The sequence below is a fragment of the Esox lucius genome, chromosome 10 (genome assembly GCF_011004845.1).
Source record: "Esox lucius isolate fEsoLuc1 chromosome 10, fEsoLuc1.pri, whole genome shotgun sequence".
Taxonomy (NCBI): Eukaryota; Metazoa; Chordata; class Actinopteri; order Esociformes; family Esocidae; genus Esox; species Esox lucius.
Window position 1 is genome coordinate 902,069 of NC_047578.1, and position 22,446 is coordinate 924,514.

Genomic DNA, 22,446 nt, shown 5'->3' on the forward strand with positions numbered 1-22,446 from the left:
TGCACAGCCTTTCTATGTGTCTGTGGCTCAGTTATCATAGGTTCCATCCCAGTACTACAAACGTTATTAAATCTTTTCAGTATTAACGCTAAGCCCAAACATAGGAACCACCCTAACCTGAATGTTAGTGTGTTCTGGCCTGACCAAACACTAAAGTGAGGCAGTGAGATTCTGTAAAGCTAACAGACTTACACACAAACATCTATTAATGCACAAAACACTCTTGCTTTAACATGCACATACACACTTGGACACACCGCTGGCTTCCCAGGGCCTAAAGTGACACTGTGCCCCTCTTCGTCTTCCTCATCATCTTCTTCTTTGTCTGTCTGAAAACCATGGCTGTCGGAAGCTTGTGGTGCTGAAAACCACACCAACTTCTCTACTCCAGTGCTAAATATATGATAGTAAAACGGCTGGCAGATTTATTTCTGGCAGTGATACATTTCCTTCTTTGTGGACAAAGAGAAAGACAGACGTCTGTACAGGGCCAAACTGCATTAAGTGGTAATTACAGAGAGAAAGAATGAAAGATGAGATCCCCCCCTTCCTTCTCCTTTGGTCACAACCACCGAGGAGAGTGGCGTCTCGGCTTTAGAGAAGAGCAGGGCGCCCGGCGCATTTGACTCTACATTATTGAATCGTATTATCTGATCCCCCACACAAGCTCTCAGACTACACTCACACACATATTCACAAACACACACAAACAGTTCCATTTTCATCTCAGAACACAGTCTGTAATGCTGAAACAAAGCGTGTTCCCAAAACAGCTGAAGGACAAAAAGATAAAAATACTTGTACACTTACAACACTGTCCATACACAAATCACACATACACGTCTCCCCCCTCCTCCAACCCCCCCTCCCCCCTTCTCCGGCCGCACGCACCAACCAACACACACACGCTACCACATCAACGTGCACTCCTCCTTCCTCTTTGATCCCTGGTTGAGTCTCTTCTCCATGGTGCCTCGGTCTGAATTCCTGACATTCTGGGATAATTCAGACGTTTCACGGCACATACTCAGTCTGGTCTCCCCATGAGACAGCGGCTAACGCCACCACGGTCCCTGGCGTGCCCCTCACACACACACAAACACACACACACTGAAGACTAACTGGACCCCCCCCCCCCCCTCTTCCTCTATTGTCCCGGCCTTTAATCTGAGCCTCTCTGTGGTTCTGTCTGCCACCAGGATACGTTGCCTGGGCCTGGGAAAATGCCTGGGCTTGGCCCTAACCACCTCTTAGGAGATGCACCCCAGACCACAGGGACGCAGTGTGTGTGTGTGTGTGTGTGTGTGTGTGTGTGTGTGTGCGACTGGTGCCAGCTCTCTGTAGAGAAGTCTTTAGTGTAACAATGGTAACTTCCAGATTTCCCGTCATACAGTCTGGATGTGGAGGTCAGCCTGACGTGTCCATGTTCGGCCCGGTCCGGAGCGGGTTTGAGCCAGGAGTGTGTTGAATCCGGTGAAAGTGGTTCTCACTAAGGAGCCATGTGACGGGCCATGTGACTTGCTGATGGGACGACCTCAGCGTGGTGTGTCAGGGAGCATGGGCCTGGTGGTTCAAACTGTTCAACTGTACACGAATAAACAAAACATCAACCAGTTAATCAGTTTCTATACATTTGTCACAGTTCTTATTAACAACATGACAGTAGATTTCTTATGGAAGCAGTGGTCTTGTATGGGCAGTTGTGTAAAACTCAGTGCTTGGCTAGAGTGAAGCCTGGTAACTACTCTGTCATGAGCTGGAAAAGCTTATTTTGGTCAGCAAACAGCTGACAATAACAAACAGGGTAACCCAGATGGTCAGACGGCAGTCATGTGACCTCCCTTGATCCCATAAGGTCAGACGGCAGTCAACAGGCCTGTATTTGGCAGGGTACTGAGCCCTACAGGATAGATCTTGGATGTGTCCAGGCAGGACTCTGAGCCCTACAGGATAGATCTAGGATGTGTCCAGGCAGGACTCTGAGCCATACAGGATAGATCTAGGATGTGTCCAGGAAGGACTCTGAGCCATACAGGATAGATCTAGGATGTGTCCAGGCAGGACTCTGAGCCCTACAGGATAGATCTAGGATGTGTCCAGGCAGGACTCTAAACCCTACAGATGGATCTAGGATGTGTCCAGGCAGGACTCTGAGCCCTACAGGACAGATCTAGGATGTGTCCAGGCAGGACTCTGAGCCCTACAGGACAGATCTAGGATGTGTCCAGGCAGGACTCTGAGCCCTACAGGATAGATCTAGGATGTGTCCAGGCAGGACTCTGAGCCCTACAGGACAGATCTAGGATGTTTCCAGGCAGGACTCTGAGCCCTACAGGATGGATCTAGGATGTTTCCAGGCAGGACTCTGAGCCCTACAGGACAGATCTAGGATGTTTCCAGGCAGGACTCTGAGCCCTACAGGATGGATCTAGGATGTTTCCAGGCAGGACTCTGAGCCCTACAGGATGGATCTAGGATGTTTCCAGGCAGGACTCTGAACCCTACAGGATAGATCTAGGATGTGTCCAGGCAGGACTCTGAGCCATACAGGACAGATCTAGGATGTGTTCTGGCAGGACTCTGAGCTCCACAGGACAGATCTTGGATATTTCCAGGGATGGGGGACAAATCATAGTAGTAGTTTCCTCTTGGTTATTTCAGGGTTATGAGTGTGAAGGGACTTATTTTGGGGCGCAGTAAATGTCAATTTCCAAAGGGGTTGAGTATAGAACGCTGACTCTGTGGTATCCCAAACCTTGTTGTGTGTGTGTGTGCGCCTTTTGTTCTATCCAGTTTACCATGGGAACATCTCTACAACAAATAAGAAGTCCACCACCTGGTCAGTACTGGCGACCCCTTGGCAAAACAATCCAGGCTTCAGAGGGCTTTTCACTGGATTGTACTGAAAGGGTGTGGTCTGTCTGTTCACCCTCAAAGGATCTACTTTAAATACGTTTATGTTTGCTCTGTCCGAAAATAAAAAAGGGAACTATTTTTGCTCCAGAAAGAAAAGGCAAATAAACAGGAATTCCTCTGGGGACAATGTGGGCAACCGCAAGGAAGCGAGGGAACAAGGGAGCGAGGGAACAAGGGAGCGAGGGAACAAGGGAGCGAGGGCACACGGGAGTAAGGGCACTAGGGAGGCAAAGGTGTGGGGCCGAGAACAAGGACAAAGGTCGGCATGGGCAGGGTGCGAGAGAATCAGAACACATTGAAATGAGTGTTTGATGGAGAGGGAAAGCTGGCTGTAGTAGGAACTGTCCTAAACCAATCCTTAGCCTTTGTCCTCACCTGCCACTTTGGTCTGGCTAAAACGAGTTAATACATTCCAGCTTCCTGGCCACGTTATTCTTTTATATTGAACTGAATACATTATTAAGTATTCTTTTACCTACATATCCCCTGGATCAATAATGAAGTGCACTGGGAGTGGAGACATTTTTTAATTGTAATAACTTGAGATAATAGTAAGTAACGGATGTTATCCCTGATCAAAAAAAAAAAAGAAAAAGGCAAACACTGTAGAAATGGATTTTGAAAAAAACTTTCTCAAAGCACTACAATGATTTAGAATTATTTTCTGCCCTCTTGTGATAATAAAGATAACTGCAAGATAAAAGCGTGCCCAGTTACCCATGATATGATTGCGCTAAACCAGCCCCTTTTCTTTTTTACTCGCCAGTCATTGGTCGAATCTTCAGACTGTGACAGAGTGAAGGAATGAGGAAGTGGGCAGCGGTTGTTGTGGTTAGCTAGCTTCTGTAGCTACGGAAGTCTAAAAAAATTACCTATGCTCTTTGTACCGTCATCTTTCATCCTGTATTTAGGTAACATTTTACATTATATGTTTGTCATTTCTTATTTATTCGTACGGTATGATTGATAAATGTAAGCTAGCCAGCTCTCATTGCAGACAATTTGGCTTAGCATGATAGCCTGACATTTAGCTAGCTGACTAAGAAAACCAGAGAAAATGGCTAGCTTAAAGGATAAATATTTTTCTTTTACCATCTGTTAGGGCTTTTTATTAGAAACATTTATATTCCTAATCGTGTGATTATGTTATTGAAGGCATGAAAATTGTCGGGGTCATTTCGTTTATTAGTAGGGTCATAAGTCACAGAGGTTCAGGGATGAAAGGTTGTGAAACGGGGGAAGGGAATGAGGTGAACTAGCTGAGTGGTTCGGTTAAATATAGGCCTATCTGACGTTACTGGCACGCTGACATTCAATGTTTGTATCCCTCTTCAACTTCTCTCCATCCCATAAACCATTACATCCTTTTCTTTTCCACTGCTATTTCTTTCTTTCTCTCTCTTTCTTTTTTTTTTTAATTTAACGGTTCCTTCCTCAGTTTCCTTTTTATGTAGTTTCTCGTTTTCACTGCCTTTCTGGATTCCCATCTAAGTCATTCCGTGGACCCTCCCATCCAGGGTGACTAACTGTGGTGGGTGGCTCAGGGTGCAATCATCTGTCACCACAGCAGTGTTGAGGACATGGAGGTGTCAGGCTACCAGTCCAAGCTCCTCTGTGAGCTCAATGAACAGCGAAAGAGGGACTTCTTCTGTGACTGCAGCATAGTGGTCGAGGGGAGGGTTTTCAAGGCCCATCGCAATGTCCTATTCGCCGGCAGTGGCTACTTCCGCGCCCTGTTGGTTCACTATCTGCAGGTAAGACATCTATATGGTAGTGGGTGAAAGCTTTGCTGAAGAAGGGTGTTAGTTGATGGTATGCAAGAGCTGCCTGTTCAGTTGAAATCACAGATCACACCAGTGTCATGGTGTACTCCAGCAAGCTCATACTGTCAGGTCTAACGGCCATGTCACCCTGAACTGTGCCTATGTAGGCCGACAAATCAAAGCCGGTCGGTTCATTTAAACCTGTTTTTGACCAAACTAAATAGAAGTTTGTAGCAAATGTTTCATTGGGTCGTAAGACAGCTACGAACACATTATTCACTAACGTATGGCACTGTTGAGTCTTCAACATACAGACTTTGTTCATTAGGTTTAGTGTACTTAAAGATATATCCTGGGAACATTATTCACAAATGTTCCATTCACAAACACTCTACTAGTTTTATGTGCATACTCTGTAAGTAGAATCCCTATCACTGATCAATTAGCTCCCAAAGTGAGTAGTTTTGACAGTATGGGGCAAATATCAGCAAATGCACTGCTCAAAAACATGTAACCATCACAGTATAACACCAAGTCAATTAAACTTCAGGGATGTCAATCTGTCCAATTAGGAATCATAAGCTATTGTGAATCAATATCGCCTGTTCTGGTGCATTGGAGAGGCAACAGAAAGACAACCCCAAAAAAGGAAATTAATTTGCAGGTGGTGGCCACAGACAATTGCTCTCTCCTTATCCTTCCTGATTGATTCTTTTCTAGTTTTGCATTTTCCTAGTGTCCTTGTCACTACTGGTAGCATGAGGCGGTACCTGCCGCCCATTCAGGTTGCACAGGCAATCCAGCTCCTCCAGGATGGCACATCGATACATGCTGTCGCACAAAGGTTTGCTGTGTCTCCCAGTACAGTCTCAAGAGCATGCAGGAGATACCAGGAGACAGGCCATTACACAAGGAGAGCTGGATAGGGCCATAGAAAGGGCATGATGAAATTCACTCACGTTGGAACAGCCTGTGATTTCAGTTGTTTACTTTGATTTCTGGTGGGAGTTTGAATCCAGCCCTCAACCGGCTGGTGATTTTGGTTTCCACTGAGCGTTGTTACTTCATTTTGTTCTCAACTAATTACAGTCATTTTGATCTTTAATTTATTTATGCTCATTGAGCCCTGATGTGTGATTTAAGTGTTTCCTTCATGTTTTTTAATGATTGTCCCATCACTATTTTCCTCCTCATCAGGACAGTGGTCAGCGCCACAGCACGGCTTCTCTGGACATCGTGACGTCCGAGGCCTTCTCCGCCATCCTGGACTTCCTGTATTCTGGCCGCCTGGACCTGCGCAGTGACAATGTCATCGAGGTGATGTCAGCGGCCAGCTACCTCCAGATGACCGACGTGGTGGCCTTTTGTAAAGGCTACATTCGCTCCTCTCTGGAGATCTGCAATAGAGAGAAAGAGAGGGAGAGAGACAAGGAGAGAGACCGTGAGCGGGATAGTGAGGGGCCGGCTGATAGCGTGACCCCTGCCTTGCCCCCCCCCTCCTCCAGTGACTGTGTCGTGGTGTCCGTTCCATCGCTGTCCCTAGAGCGAGACCGGGCTTCAAACGGAGCTTCAAACGGAGCTTCAGACGTTCCCCCTTCTGGTGTGGCAGACCCTCTGTCTTTGGCCACCCCCATCCCCAGACTCCCCACGCCCCCAGGACTCCCCACGCCCCCCGGGCCCAGCAGAGACTCTGAGAGTGACTGCAGCTCTCGCGGGGAGTTCCCATCTCATAGTGGGGGCCAGACCCCCCACGGACACGGTAACCAATCAAACCCCTCCTCCTCCTCGACCTCCGGGTTGACCATGGAGCTGGTGCACCCCAAGATCGAGTATGACCCTGATGATGAGCCAGAAGAGGGGTCCCCCGATACCAAAGACCTGGCGTTGTTCATGGGACCCCCCCTTCACCACCACCACCACCACCCAGACCACCACAACCACCACGACAGGCTTCCATCCTCCAGCCCTTCGCCCAGCAGCGAGCGTTCCTCTTTGGGCTTCGGGGGATGCCATGCCAGGCAGTTCATGGATGTGTTGTTACGAGCCAGCTCCAGTCCCCACAGGGACAGAGGGGAGCACAGCCAGATGTTTGCCCAGGGATTGGGCCTGGGAGTTGGGGGAGGCAGGGTGGACGAGGGTCTGGGGATGGGAGGATCCTCCATTATGGAGATTCAGAGTGACTGGTATGGAGAGGACACAGGTAATGGTCTTGTTTTATCACTGTCTCTGCTGGTTTCTTTCTGCTTAGTTAACATGTTTTTCATTTAGTAACACAATTCTCAAACAGCCACTTGTGCTCCTAATTATTAAACCGTTGAATAGATAATTCAGGTTAGTTAGTTCAGTGCTTTGTGTTTTCTGTACCTTTTATTAATGTTCTATGTAAGACAAGCACCATATGAACAACTTTTAAAAAGTGATGGGAACACCTTTGCATTGACTGAAAGAACAACTGTGTGGTGCTGCCCCCTGCAGGACACAGTCCAGCAGTGACAGTTTACGATTAGCATCGGTTGCTTTCTGATTTATACAGATGAATTCATTGTTTGACCAATGTCTCCCTGTAGATGATCACTTCATGTGCACTGATGTGTTGTTTTACAACGTAGGCGATGGGTTGTTGGTACCGGTGAAGCTCCATAAGTGTCCGTTCTGCCCGTACACGGCCAAACAGAAGGGCATTCTGAAAAGACACATCCGCTGTCACACTGGGGAGAGGCCTTTCCCCTGTCAGACCTGTGGAAAGAGGTTCACGCGGCAGGAACACCTCCGCAGCCATTCGCTCAGTGTAAGTGGGCTTTTGTCCTGAATTTCTTTGCTCCCTGATTGTGCTCAGTGTTATTTTTTCTCTCCAGGTGTTCTGATGAAGGTTCTGAGTGTTGTTTTGTCTTTGTCGACCAGGTGCATCGCTCCAGGTGTTCCGAGTGTTGTTTTGTCTTTGTCGACCAGGTGCATTGCTCCAGGTGTTCTGAGTGTTGTTTTGTCTTTGTCGACCAGGTGCATCACTCCAGGTGTTCTGAGTGTTGTTTAGTCTTTGTCGACCAGGTGCATTGCTCCAGGTGTTCTGAGTGTTGTTTTGTCTTTGTCGACCAGGTGCATCACTCCAGGTGTTCTGAGTGTTGTTTTGTCTTTGTCGACCAGGTGCATCGCTCCAGGTGTTCTGAGTGTTGTTTAGTCTTTGTCGACCAGGTGCATTGCTCCAGGTGTTCTGAGTGTTGTTTTGTCTTTGTCGACCAGGTGCATCACTCCAGGTGTTCTGAGTGTTGTTTTGTCTTTGTCGACCAGGTGCATCGCTCCAGCTGGCCTGTGGTGTGTAAGGGGTGTCGACGCAGTTTCACTGGAGCCCTCTCCCACGGACTGAAACGATTTGGCCTCTGTGACAACTGTACGTGTGTCACTACCACAGGCCACGACAACTCACCCCCTGCACACATCAACCTCAACGGCCAACCAGAGCCCATGGAACGCGGGGATGGAGACAGCGATTGGCCCAGCTTCATGGATGAAGGGGATGAGCTGGATGGTGGAGGCGGGGTTACAGAGGAACTAGGTGATAAAGCAGACCTACACAGACGACTGGCAGAGATCCCATCCACAGCGGACATGAAGGACAGGAGACAGGAAAAGGAGGAATTCAACTTCCGGACACAGTATTAGACCTGTCTGGTGCTTACTGTTTAAGAAAAGGGATGAATCCAAGGTGGAGATGAGTTCCAGGACTAATTGGTCTTGGCTATTATTTTGGACCAAAGAACTTGAGTCGCATTAAACAATGAGGACAGAAACCAAACTTGAGTGGACCCTGGTTCAGGTTTTAATGTTAGTGTATTCTCTAGCAGAAAGATGTCTTTTGTGGTGTACTTGCTTACAATGTTTAAAAACACAATTATGTTTGGAGTAAACAGTTTGCGTTACAAAACGCGTTTCAACCTAAAACACTTTGTAATGGAATCCTAATAAATACACGTAGGGTGTTTTCATTGTCAGTTATGTTACCAACAGAACGTTCTGCAACTTAAAGAAAATATTAGTGAAAAGGGAAATACTTGTCTTGCTCGGGAACTACCTGCCTAATAGGCTAAATCACACTTTCTGTTCGTTGTCGGGCGGTCAGACGGTCGGCGGTACAGGGTAGGGCTGGCAAGCTCGTAATCGGGGAAAACAGGCAAGGGTCGCAACTGGGGAAGAGAATGACAGGCAGAACGCTGGAAATGACTGTACAAGACGATCTGGCCACTGCCAGAACAGAGAACAGGGGTTAAGGACACAGGGCTAATGGGAAACCGGGAACACCTGGCGAGGGAGCGGTGACAAGACAACCGGTCACATCAGGGCGTGACAGTTTTGACTAGTCAAAAGTGAATGACAGATATCAGCAGTGACCTCGCTGAAAACGACACTTGACTCGTTACACATCCCAAAAGGAAACTGAAGATATGTCATTTAATTTTGACTAGTCAAATTAGTAGTTGCAGATATCTCAAACGTTCTTATGACTGTTTCGAATTGTTTTGCGTGACGTTTCTCATGCGAGGCATCAGATCACATTGGACCAGCAACGCATTTCGGTATTAGCAGGAATGGCGGTTTCAGTTGTGGATAGAATAGTTAAAAAATGTCATGAAATAGAATGAGCTTATCATCGGGAATTTTGTGGCGAACGAGAGTTTTTTTCTTTTAAATAATCGACTTTTGAAGGAAAGTAAATCTTCTGTATTTCTTGCGAAAAGCGCCTGTCGTGCACTGCCTGCAGCCTTAAACAATTTTGCCTCACGCATGTCTGACATGGCGGTTAATGCTTGCCATACGGTGGAAGAGTAGTAACGTGTTTGAATACAAGCAAGCCACTCACTCCCGCCCCTGACTCCTACATGTAACTACAAATATCCGCAACGTCATTTTGCCTAACTAAAACCCCAATTCAAGATATCTGTAATCACATTTTGACTAGGCAGAGTGAAAGTTACATTATGACTGGTTGTAATTCCAGTTTCAGATATCTTCAATTTAATTCAGACTAGTCAGAATTCCAGTTCAAGATATCTACAACTGATTTATGACAAGTTAAAACGTTATTTACGATATTGCAAAAGAACGATCTAGATATCTTAAATTGAGGAGGATTTATATCATCTTGAAGTGGAATCGTGACAGAATTAAATTACAGATATCTGGAACTGTAATTACAACTAGTCATAATTCAGTTGAAGGTATCAACAATAGACATTGCGGGTATCTGCAACTGATGTAAAGATATCTAATGAGAAACCTCATATACATGAATGGCAATAGTCGTTTAAAACTGACTAGTCAAACCTGAATTACAGATATCTCCAACTGCCGTTTTGACTAGTCAGAATGCCGTTATAGATATCTTGAATTGGAGTTTTGACTAGGCGGAATTATGTTGCAGATATCTGTAAGGAATATCCATTCTAGCGAATGAATGTTAAAACGGCTTGCCATGGATGTCCCCAATGCGTTGTGACAGCCCTGATTGGCCCAGCCTCGATCAAAACGTTTGAGGGAGTGTCTACTTTTTGCCCATATTAACGATTTTTGGGTGAAACAAATGTGTTTTATTTATTTGATGCACCTATTGGATAGAGATGGTCTAGTAGCTGGTGGGGCAATGGGATGAGCGATGTTAGATTAGGTTGAGACAAGTATTACCTGAAAGTGGGTATCAGCTTCTGACGAACAAAACACTCTCCCTGCCTCTGTCCATGTTAAAAAACTGGAATACAACCACTCTGAAATTCATGGACCGAGGACTAACCATCCATGATATCGTGATTTAGTTTTAACCATGTAATGACGAGGGTGAGAGCAAACATCTGAGTATAACAAGCTAACAAACGAATCTTATACTATCCCTAAATAATCTATGGATTAATTTAATAATAATAATTATATAGGTCAAACTCCAGACCTCTCTCTACTATAAGAATTATTTCACTGACCATCTCCCTAAAAAAAAAATCACCGACTGCTGTAAATAATAAGATGGTTTATTCTAATGCTTTCCCTATAATAATAATTATTCAATTTAATCTGAAAAAAATTATATTACAGAAATAATGTATATTTTAAGAACCAAGCAAAAAGCAAAACCAAAGTTTCTATTGGACAGTTATGTCCCTCCCCTTTTCGTGAAATTTGCTTCTGTTTAAGAAGCTTTCACATTTGTAAGACAACATTTTCAGCAGGTTACTAATATTTCAATAGGCAACCTTATCTATTCCTCTACCATGTAGACCAAATAAAAAAAATGTCTGACTCCGAGATAGTTTACAAACAATATAACGCCAGACAGTAATGTAATAGTTTGGTTGGGATGTTACGCAGGACATCTGACGACTCAAACAACACCATTGCCCTGTTCCAGCAGAAACGGAAGTACAGCACACATTGTCGACGGAACTTGAGGGCTGAAAGGTAGGGTCTGTCCAACTACGGAAAAGCGTTCGTTTTAAGAAAATATAATTTAGACTAGGAAGTAAGTAAAAATTGCGCTCTCCACAAATAGACTGAAGTTGTCAATCTGAGGTATCCTAAAATTAAGTCATTTTACAATCCACATGAACACAGGTTTTGGTGATGGTCATATAAATAAGGCCTTAATAAGGAAGTTACTGAATAACTCATATTCTGGCGTGACGTCATAACGTCAGATGATCTGCGAGCGAGGCAGACAACCACAACAGAGTGATTATTCCTGTTTCGTCTTCTGTCTACACAGCGAGTCAGGTGACTACCTCTAAAATCAAGGAAATCGATACAAACATGAATAAAGGCATGTGAGCGCGATCTGCCTCACTTAACTTTAGGTCGTACACAGAGAACTGAAAATGGCAGGTACGACTAACTTGATAATGAAAACGTTGCTGCTATTCCCCGTAGTTGCACTATCTCCTGGCACTGCTGTGCGATATTCGGCAAATTGGACAAGTATCGATTCCCGCCCGCTACCACCTTGGTACGACGAGGCGAAGATCGGGATTTTCATCCACTGGGGAGTATTTTCCGTCCCTGGGTTCGGCCAGTTCAGCGAGTGGTTCTGGTGGTGGTGGAAAGGTGCACAGAGAGAGGCAGAGGTTGACTTTATGAACAAACACTACCCGCCGAACTTTGAGTACACCGATTTTGCGAACAATTTCAGAGCGCAGTTCTTCAACCCAGATGACTGGGCAGACATATTTGAATCTTCTGGAGCCAAGTAAGTCCAAACTAGTGATGGCCATTCGAGGCTTCATTGGCGTTATTTTAGCAGTAGGATATTATGCTGGCAGCACTCAGATTGTCTTAATCACAATAAAAGCCATCATTTAAATGTATAAGACAATATAGTTAAAAATCTAGCCTGTTAAGAACGGTAATGAAGTATTGAATGTCAATCACTAGTCCAAACTATCGTGTTCATTACTGTTTTATAACATTGTTTTGGGCTACAAGTGATGTACATTGCATGTTTTACTTCAGGAAAATGCAAACAAGTTGGAAGTGATAGTAGCTACATGAAAGTTTGCATGGCGTTATTTTCACCGTTTCAATGCTTGTGAGTGGAGCCCCGACATGTTTGATAATTTGTTTTGTTACAGAGATAACTTGCCAATGTTGTAAAGCACACCAACACAATCCAAACCAACTCATTAAATTAGAATCTCATTCAGGATAATGTCTGTACTACATTTTGATACACTTTTCGTTTTGTGGCCGCGTGTGTGCGTGTTTTTGTCAGATATGTGGTGTTCGTATCCAAGCACCACGAGGGCTTCTGTAATTGGCCGTCTGAAGTATCCTGGAACTGGAACTCAGTGGACATCGGGCCCCACAGGGATCTGGTCGGAGAACTGGCCGAGGCTGTCCGCAAGAGGTGAGGCACTGTGGCAGGAAACACTTTCTGTGTGGCCACAGTCTGTGTGGTACTGGGATGTCTATGCTCATATTCTATGTTACTGGGGTGTCTGTGTTCATATTCTGTGTTACTGAGAGGTGTGCGTTCAGTGTTATAAACAGTATCTCACAAAAGTGAGTACACCCCTCAAATTTTAGTAAATATTATATTTAGTAAATATTATATTATATAGTAAAAGAGTATATCTTTTCATGTGACAACACTGAGGAAATGACACTTTGCTACAATGTGAATTAGTGAGTGTACAGCTTGTATAACAGTGTGAATTTGCTGTCCCCTCAAAATAACTCAACACACAGCCATTAATGTCTAAACCGCTGGCAACAAAAGTGAGTTTTTCATGATGTGTGAAATTTAAAGCCACCGCTCTCCAGGGTTACAATGCATTAAAACAATGTCTTATAAGGATGTTATTACTATATATGATGAACTGTAATATTTAGATCAGATTCAACTTTATTGTCATTGAACAAGAACAGTACAGGGAAATGCAGTTAGCATCTAACCCAGGGGTGTGAGTGGAAAAGGCCAGGATATTTACAAGTAGTAAGTATATGTATGTTACAAGTGGATTGTATAGATGTGCAATGAAGGCAAATGCTGTACAAATGTGCAATTAAGGCAAGTAGAGGAGGGCAGATTATTAGGTATACTGTATGTTACAAAAAGTATTAAATATAGTGTTTGATTTCAAGTGGGTTAATAGTTGTGCAGGGAAATCTAGATGTGCAGTCGAGGCAAATTGAAGGAGTAAGGTAACATGCAACGGGGATGCAGAGATAGCAGCAATGAGGTGCCCAAGGTAGACATGCATATGTAATAACTGTAAAGATGCAAGCATGATGGCAATTCTACATGTGCAAAGAGGCAAATTGATTGTGCAAGGTGGCATGTGCAACGGAAATGCAGGGATGGCAGCTATGAGGTTCCCAAGCTAGACACGTACGTGTAACAACTGACAACCTCCATTATCAGACTTTGCAAGGCAGTGTCAGAGAAATACAAAGGGAGTAGTGAAACAAGGTCCCTGAGAGGCGGCGGGGTATGGATACTGATGGAGTTCAGCAGGGTCGCAGTAGATTGAAAGAAACTGTTCCTGAGCCTGCTGGTGTGGGAACGAAGAGACCTGTAACGCCTGCCTGATGGTTGGAGGGCAAACAGTTATTGGATCTTGGAGGACAGACAGGCCTTCTTTAGCCTCCTCAAAAAGTAATTTTTGACCAGGGCAGAGGTGTTGAGGGTCCAGGAGAGGTCCTTGGAGATGTGAATTTGAAGCTGGATGCACGCTCCACCTCAGGGCCATTGATGAGAACTGGGGCGTTAATAGCATAACACAGTTATACTCTCTGTAGATATTCACCCTGTAACACTAGGTCTTAGACAAAACATACTGGAGCTATTACAGTAAAGAATAAGTAACCTTTCCTCATTCTATCAGTCAGATCAACATTTCAGTATACAAATTAATGTAACTATTGGTTAATTTTGTCATCCATATTTTATGCCCACAATATAACAAGGTTGTGTTTCTATAGGGAGGGACTACACTTTGGCCTGTACCATTCTCTGTATGAATGGTTCAACCCACTTTACCTGAAGGACAAAGCATCTGGGTTCAAGACCCAAGACTTTGTCTTCCAGAAGACCCTTCCTGAATTGGTCCACCTGGTGAATACCTACAAGCCGGAGTTGATCTGGTCCGATGGGGATTGGGAAGCACCAGACACCTACTGGAACTCTACAGAATTCCTGGCCTGGCTGTACAACGACAGTCCTGTCAAGGTGAGTGTCTGAGGGAATGCAGAACTGTGTTCCAAATCACCCCCTGTTTGCTCTTTATAGTTCACTATCTTTGAGTAGGGCAAATGAGATTCCTGTCATAAGTCATACGCCACACCTAGAATAGTGAGCGTTTTGGGAAGTAGACCATGCCAAAATGTTTAAATGCGAATTTAACACTTAAACATATTTTTTTACTAGTACTTGTCGAGGTCACAAGTGTTACGAGTGAATCAGAACTCAGTCATCTGGTGGTTTTGGTTTAACCAGGGAGCATTGTGACAGCAGTTTAACCAGGGAGCATTGTGACAGCGGTTTAACCAGGGAGCATTGTGACAGCGGTTTAACCAGGGAGCATTGTGACAGCGGTTTAACTGGGAGCATTGTGACAGCGGTTTAACCGGGAGCATTGTGACAGCAGTTTAACCGGGAGCATTGTGATAGCGGTTTAACCGGGAGCATTGTGACAGCAGTTTAACCGGGAGCATTGTGACAGCAGTTTAACCGGGAGCATTGTGACAGCGGTTTAACCGGGAGCATTGTGACAGCAGTTTAACCGGGAGCATTGTGACAGCAGTTTAACCGGGAGCATTGTGACAGCGGTTTAACCGGGAGCATTGTGACAGCGGTTTAACCGGGAGCATTGTGACAGCGGTTTAACCGGGAGCATTGTGACAGCGGTTTAACCGGGAGCATTGTGACAGCGGTTTAACCGGGAGCATTGTGACAGCAGTTTAACCGGGAGCATTCTCATGTGTTTTGGCAGGACTATGTGGTGGTCAACGACAGATGGGGGAAGGGCTGTTACTGTACCCATGGTGGATACTACAACTGTGCTGACAGGTAAACAGTCTCCTGGCGTCCACACTGACCCTTGACATGTCAATGCATTAGGGCTAGGGCTGCACGATTAATCCAATTATAATTGTCATTGTGATATTGACATGTTCAATATCCAAATCACCAACCTACACCATTTTCAGCTCCAAAAAGGTGAAAGACAACTTGCATGAAGCGCAACAAAATGTACCTCAAAGGTTGAGGGGTTTTGCCAAACTAGCTATGGCAACTGCACCAATACCATTGTATTAAATGAGTAATTAAATTAATAGTTACGTTTTGACACATGCTTCACCTTCAATTTGGTAGTTGTATAAAATCTTTCAAAAACACTGAACAGTAACTAGATTTTTATTCAGTATAATAGCACACTATGTGGGCTATGACCTCCATTTTTCCTGGGCCGTGTAAGCGGAGCCGGCCAAGAAGACCAAATGTCTCTTAGTGCGTGCGTGAGTGAGTAATTGAGCGAGTGAGCGACCCACAAATCAACCATAATTGCAATTTTTGTCAAAGAAATAGCGATTCAATATTTTATCCAAATTGTGCAGCCCTAATTAGGGTAATTTAACAGGCACACACATTCAACTCCAGTAGGAACGAAACATCCACGTGTGTATATGAGAGGACTGGACAGGTATTAAAATATTATAATAAGAGAATGTATTACCTTGCCATGTAAAGGTGGGATTTTTTAAACCTATGACCTTGATCTGCAATATATCAGACTGACACAGCAGTATATCGGACTGACAACGCATGATATCGGACTGACACAGCAGTATATCGGACTGAAACAGCAGTATATCGGACTGACACAGCAGTATATCGGACTGACACAGCAGTATATCGGACTGACAACGCAGTATATCGGACTGACACAGCAGTATATCGGACTGACACAGCAGTATATCGGACTGACACAGCAGTATATCGGACTGACACAGCAGTATATCGGACTGACACAGCAGTATATCGGACTGACACAGCAGTATATCGGACTGACAACGGAGTTTATCGGACTGACAACGGAGTTTATCGGACTGACAACGGAGTTTATCGGACTGACAACAGAGTATATCGGACTGACACAGCAGTATATCGGACTGACACAGCAGTATATCGGACTGACACAGCAGTATATCGGACTGACACAGCAGTATATCGGACTGACACAGCAGTATATCGGACTGACACAGCAGTATATCGGACTGAAACAGCAGTATATCGGACTGAAACAGCAGTATATCGGACTGAAACAGCAGTATATCGGACTGAAACAGCAGTATATCGGACTGACAACGGAGTTTATCGGACTGACAACGGAGTTTATCGGACTGACAACGGAGTTTATCGGACTGACAACGGAGTTTATCGGACTGACAACAGAGTATATCGGACTGACACAGCAGTATATCGGACTGACACAGCAGTATATCGGACTGACACAGCAGTATATCGGACTGACACAGCAGTATATCGGACTGACACAGCAGTATATCGGACTGACAACGCATGATATCGGACTGAAACAGCAGTATATCGGACTGAAACAGCAGTATATCGGACTGACAACGAAGTATATCGGACTGACAACGGAGTTTATCGGACTGACACAGCAGTATATCGGACTGACACAGCAGTATATCGGACTGACACAGCAGTATATCGGACTGACACAGCAGTATATCGGACTGACACAGCAGTATATCGGACTGACACAGCAGTATATCGGACTGACACAGCAGTATATCGGACTGACAACGCAGTATATCGGACTGACAACGCAGTATATCGGACTGACAACGCAGTATATCGGACTGACAACGCAGTATATCGGACTGACAACGCAGTATATCGGACTGACAACGCAGTATATCGGACAGGCTAAACATCGAGAGGCTAAACAGGTTCTATGCTCGCTTCGACAGGAACAACAAAGAGCCAGCCATTAAAGCTGAACTCCCTCAAGACACCCCCCCCTCAGACTATCCACAGTAGATGTGTCATCTGCAATGAGCAGGGTGAATCACACAATGGTCCTGATGGCGTCCCCGGGCGTGTGCTCAGAGCATGTGCTGGGCAGCTGGCTGAGGTGTTTACTGACATTTTCAACCGGTCACTGGCCCAGGCGGTTGTCCTCACATGCTTCAAGACTGCAACCATTGTACCAGTGCCGAAGCAGTCGACTGCATCCAGCCTGAATAACATCCCACCTGCCGCACTCACCCCCACAATCAGGAAGTGTTTAGAATGACCGTAGTCCTGCCTCCCCCAACACTGGATCCCTACCAGTTTGCCTACCGGTCGAACAGGTCTACAGAGGACATCCTCTCCACAGCTTTACACTCTGCCCTGCCCTGATTTTGTTGCACTACTCCATTTGTATAACTCTGACACTGCCTTGCAGTCTGATAATGGAAGTTTTCAGATGTTACAGGTACATGTCTACCTCTGAAACCTCACTGCTGCTATCCCTGCATTTCAGTTGCACATTCAGTTTGCCTCATTGCATATCTAGAATTGCCATCATACTTGCCTTTTTACAGTTGTTACATATACATGTCTACCTCAGGGACCTTATTGCTGTTATCTCTGCATCCTGGTTAATCGTCACCTTACTCCTTTGCCTTGACTGCACATCTAGAATAACACAACGACAATTTTACCCACACATCTATACACTCCACCTGTAATATACATACAATTAATACTTCTATTTGAACTTCTGATTTGATGCTAACTACATTCCTTGTGTTTTGTCTCAGGTTCACTCCAGGCACTCTGCCAGATCACAAGTGGGAAAAATGCCAGTCGGTTGACAACCGCTCCTGGGGTTACCGTAGAAACATGAAGCTCATCGAGCTGATGGACCTGCCTACCATCATACAGGTTAGGAGTCGCTGGAAGCAATGACAAACTCAGGCTCAGTTTAAATATTTTTAAAGGATGTATCTTTTCTTCCTTCTCTCTATTTTTTTTTCACGTTTAATATTCAAAGGCAGTTTTACCCAGTTCTGAATTGATCTGTGGTGCCTCCAGAACTAGTATGTCATGAGAGAGTGTTTGATAGCGGCTGTTTCTAAAAAAACTGGTTTCTGGAAAAACAGCCTTCTCAAAGTCACAGTCCCAGCCAACTGAAGTATATAAAAGACAATGATTTGTGCAGCGAGAGTTTGCACCAGTGAACAAACTCAAGGCTGAATGCTGACTGCTTTCAGAGGTTTTAGTGTCGAAGCTGAGGCATGCAAGTATAGCACTTCAAAATATTCCAGCTGGGAAATAATTGTTGCTTGCGCAATTTGTTTTCTGTGCTGACCAGAAAGACATATTTGTTTCATAATTTATTCCTCTCTTCCTACTTGGTCCAGATCATGTTAACTGATTTTGTACTAGTTTCAAAGTTTAGGTATTTACAGGAGCTGGGTATTATAAACTGAGTGGGTCGAACTGGAAATGCAAATTGGCTGACAGAATGGTGCATGATACTGTATACCACGAATGGGACCAGACCTTTATTTTTACTGTTCTATTTGCTCTGTAAACCGTTTTATAACCGCAGTAAGGCATCTCATGGGTTTGTGTTATTTTCCACAGCTAAGGGCTTTATCCAGTCACGATATGGACAACAGACCTTTGCTGTGGTATATTGACCAAATACAACCCGTTGTGCTTTAGTACCTGACCAATCATTCCTCATAATGTTTCCATCTCAAGGGTTTGGTTTACAGTAAAACATTAAAGTGGTATAACTGGGGTTACTTTACGGCATTATGGGTTATTGTTAGGCGTTAGGGCTAGGTAACATTAGGGCATAAAGGTTATTGAGGTTAATTTTAGGGCACTGAATAGGTTTAAGATAGGACATAAGTCACATGGATTTCAGATTTTCGGGCCTCTACTAGGATAGAAAATAAAACGTGTTTGGGACATTGTGATGTGCAGCTGCTGTGTCAGGACATGGGTCCCCGTCTAACTGTTCCTTCTGTCAGGAAGTAGATCCCGTCTAACAGTTCCTTTTGTCAGGAAGTAGATTCCCTGTCTAACTGTTCCTTCTGTCAGGAAGTAGATCCTGTCTAACAGTTCCTTCTGTCAGGAAGTAGATTCCCTGTCTAACAGTTCCTTCTGTCAGGAAGTAGATCCCATCTAACTGTTCCTTCTGTCAGGAAGTAGATCCCCCGTCTAAAAGTTCCTTCTGTCAGGAAGTAGATCCCGTCTAACAGTTCCTTCTGTCAGGAAGTAGATCCCCTGTCTAACAGTTCCTTCTGTCAGGAAGTAGATCCCGTCTAACAGTTCCTTTTGTCAGGAAGTAGATTCCCTGTCTAACTGTTCCTTCTGTCAGGAAGTAGATCCTGTCTAACAGTTCCTTCTGTCAGGAAGTAGATTCCCTGTCTAACAGTTCCTTCTGTCAGGAAGTAGATCCCATCTAACTGTTCCTTCTGTCAGGAAGTAGATCCCCCGTCTAAAAGTTCCTTCTGTCAGGAAGTAGATCCCGTCTAACAGTTCCTTCTGTCAGGAAGTAGATCCCCTGTCTAACAGTTCCTTCTGTCAGGAAGTAGATCCCGTCTAACAGTTCCTTCTGTCAGGAAGTAGATCCCCTGTCTAACTGTTCCTTCTATCAGGAAGTAGATCCCCTGTCTAACAGTTCCTTCTGTCAGGAAGTAGATCCCCTATCTAACAGTTCCTTCTGTCAGGAAGTAGATCCCCTGTCTAACTGTTCCTTCTATCAGGAAGTAGATCCCCTGTCTAACAGTTCCTTCTGTCAGGAAGTAGATCCCCTATCTAACAGTTCCTTCTGTCAGGATGTAGATCCCCTGTCTAACAGTTCCTTCTGTCAGGATGTAGATCCCCTGTCTAACAGTTCCTTCTGTCAGGAAGTAGATCCCCTGTTTAATTGTTCCTTCTGTCAGGAAGTAGATCCTGTGTCTAACTGTTCCTTCTGTCAGGAAGTAGATCCCTTGTCTAACAGTTCCTTCTGTCAGGAAGTAGATCCCCTGTCTAACAGTTCCTTCTGTCAGGACATGGTGTATGTGGTGGCCCTGGGGGGTAACTACCTGCTGAACATTAGCCCCATGGAGGACGGCATGATCTCCCCTCTCTTTGAGGAACGTCTGAGGGGAATGGGGGGCTGGCTGGCGGTCAACGGAGAGGCCATCTATGCCTCCAAACCCTGGAGAGTCCAGGGGGAGAACACCACCGTGCCGGTCTGGTGAGAGACAGTAAAATACCTTACTGATCCCAAACAGAGACTGAATAGGTGGCAGCCAATGGGAAATACTGTTCTGAGGTTAAGGTTGGGCCCATCTCTCTGTCAGTCATTAAGTGTGGTTCTGTCTTTAAGCAAGACAGTGATCCCTAACAGCTCCCGTATGTCCCTCTGGGTACGAACATCTGCAAAAATTACAGTTAAAAAAAAAAAACATTCAAATATAACATTTCATTCTAAACCATTCGCAGATTAGACGGGAAGAAAAGAACAGATCAGTGGAAATGACCATAAGGTGTGTCTCTGAATGAAGCTTGTGTTCTGTCCTTGCACAGGTACACCTCCAAGAACAACACAGTGTATGCCATCATGCTGGAGTGGCCTAGCAAGCTGATGCTAAATCTGGAAGTGCCAAAAACCACCAAGGACACCATTGTAAGTTGGCTACAGTGGTTCCTTGAGCACAGATATTTTGTTTAATCCCGTACAGGCTTAAGAAGTAACAAACCCAGAGAACTGTTGCTTATGAATTGTCTTTTACAATATTTGTCCACTGTCGACAGTATTTCTACAAAGTGAAAGCATGTATCTGAGGGGCTGTGGTAATAGTTGGAGTTGTTATACATTACCAAGACCCGTCTGAGCCCATCTGACCATGGACAGAAGCTACCGAGTGAAGCCACAGGCTAACTGGCTATCTCTGTCCCGGCCCGTGTTTACAGGTCACACTGCTGGACAACCCGTCTGTTCCTCTGAAGTGGCTACCCACAGAGCCTGCGGGCATGGTGATCCTCATGCCTGAAGACACGCCAGTCTCCCACGGTCAGGCCTGGGTACTGAAGCTGGTGGAAGTGGCATGATCCTGGTGAATCAAGCACAAACTGGTTTTAAGTTTGGAGAAAAAAAAAAATGTTCAATGTTAAAATGTGTCTTTTTATAACTCCTGATTTGTGTGATGCAGACAGAGCCTTGTTGCCTGATTGTAAACAATATGAAGACATTCTGTATGGCTGCTATCAACAATGGCCTCTTTATTAAAATAAGGGAAACAAATCTAAATGTGGTTTTAATAGTTGTTTCGCTTTTATATTATAATAATGAAAAAGGGATTTTCTTAAATGTCAACCCAAATATAATTCTTTCTTCTCAGGGTTTTGGTTGACATTGCAACTGGGTGCAGACAATTCAGCGTATAGTTTATTTAGGTTTCCCATGAGCTGTCCGACATGCAACTACTGCCATCAAACACATGACAGATTACAGTTATAGACAACACACTGCTGATTATACTGCATTAAAAACATAATACTGTATAACGGCAAGACGAGAAAACAAAAAATGATTTGCACAATGTTCATGTCTCTTTGATTCACCATGCTACCGAGACTGTCCAGTTGATCTTTGTCTAAAACACAGAGCATCTCTTCATAACAGACTTACCTCCACTTAGAGGATCCTGTTGTTTTAGGATTTCGGCCTACTAACCCTGCTCATGGCCTCACCAGGTATGCACAATTACAGCTGAGGTCTTAGAGAATGTTTTAAACCAAATACAATGATTTTAGTTTTATTTATTGTATTTACAACCAGTTTATTGATTGTTGTCCATTCTGGCACTAATTCACTTCTCGTTTAGAGGATGAGCTTGACATTCTAAGAGAATCGTATGTATTTTATGAGAACATATCTGTGTAGGATTCTTCTTGGTTGACAACAGACCCTCTTGAAACTTCATTGTCATATAGAGCCTGTGAAATATCGTAAATGTCTCTTTATGCAGTGGCTCAAATGTCACACCTGAATAATTTTCTATTATTTTCTAAATTACCACTATGTCCCTTGAATTTAGTTTTTTTCTGTATTTTAAAATTGGGGAGATTTTGCCACTGTTTATTTTAAATGTCAACTGATATCTCAACTCGAGACTGTCATATCATTTCAATAAACATTTGGATCAACACTGATCGCCTGTTAATAATTTAATTCTACACTCTGGTGTCTGCCAAAAACATCACACATAAACA

The 22,446-nt window shown here is 44.4% G+C and overlaps 3 protein-coding genes across 5 annotated transcripts; 2 read left to right on the forward strand and 1 right to left on the reverse strand.

The window, feature by feature from the left end:
* The first annotated feature begins 3,690 nt into the window (after nucleotides 1–3,690).
* zbtb8b (zinc finger and BTB domain containing 8B) lies at nucleotides 3,691–8,655 on the forward strand. The gene is made up of 5 exons (XM_010899960.5): nucleotides 3,691–3,827; nucleotides 4,355–4,670; nucleotides 5,877–6,879; nucleotides 7,289–7,467; nucleotides 7,965–8,655. Exons 2-5 carry the CDS (start codon nucleotides 4,497–4,499, stop codon nucleotides 8,334–8,336), a joined length of 1,728 nt encoding a protein of 575 aa, XP_010898262.4. The 5' UTR covers nucleotides 3,691–3,827; nucleotides 4,355–4,496; the 3' UTR covers nucleotides 8,337–8,655.
* A 2,210-nt stretch (nucleotides 8,656–10,865) lies between these two features.
* On the forward strand, nucleotides 10,866–22,382 carry LOC105009640 (tissue alpha-L-fucosidase). Of its 2 annotated transcripts, none has more exons than XM_029122700.2 (8): nucleotides 10,866–11,117; nucleotides 12,421–12,555; nucleotides 14,133–14,379; nucleotides 15,143–15,219; nucleotides 17,985–18,108; nucleotides 20,235–20,425; nucleotides 20,758–20,857; nucleotides 21,145–22,382. In XM_029122700.2, the coding sequence occupies exons 1-8, from the start codon at nucleotides 11,017–11,019 to the stop codon at nucleotides 21,280–21,282; spliced, it is 1,113 nt and encodes a 370-aa protein (XP_028978533.1). In that variant the 5' UTR covers nucleotides 10,866–11,016; the 3' UTR covers nucleotides 21,283–22,382. The 2 variants fall into 2 exon arrangements, with proteins under 2 accessions (XP_028978533.1, XP_012990897.3); XM_013135443.4 differs by lacking the exon at nucleotides 10,866–11,117 and adding an exon at nucleotides 11,136–11,898.
* Nucleotides 15,227–17,953, reverse strand: LOC117594958. Of its 2 annotated transcripts, none has more exons than XM_034294667.1 (2): nucleotides 16,800–17,953; nucleotides 15,227–16,715 (listed from the first exon to the last, which is right to left on the reverse strand). In XM_034294667.1, exons 1-2 carry the CDS (start codon nucleotides 17,109–17,111, stop codon nucleotides 15,801–15,803), a joined length of 1,227 nt encoding a protein of 408 aa, XP_034150558.1. In that variant the 5' UTR covers nucleotides 17,112–17,953; the 3' UTR covers nucleotides 15,227–15,800. The 2 variants fall into 2 exon arrangements, with proteins under 2 accessions (XP_034150558.1, XP_034150559.1); XM_034294668.1 differs by having other exon boundaries at nucleotides 15,227–16,421; nucleotides 16,611–17,952.
* Nucleotides 22,383–22,446: the final 64 nt, after the last annotated feature.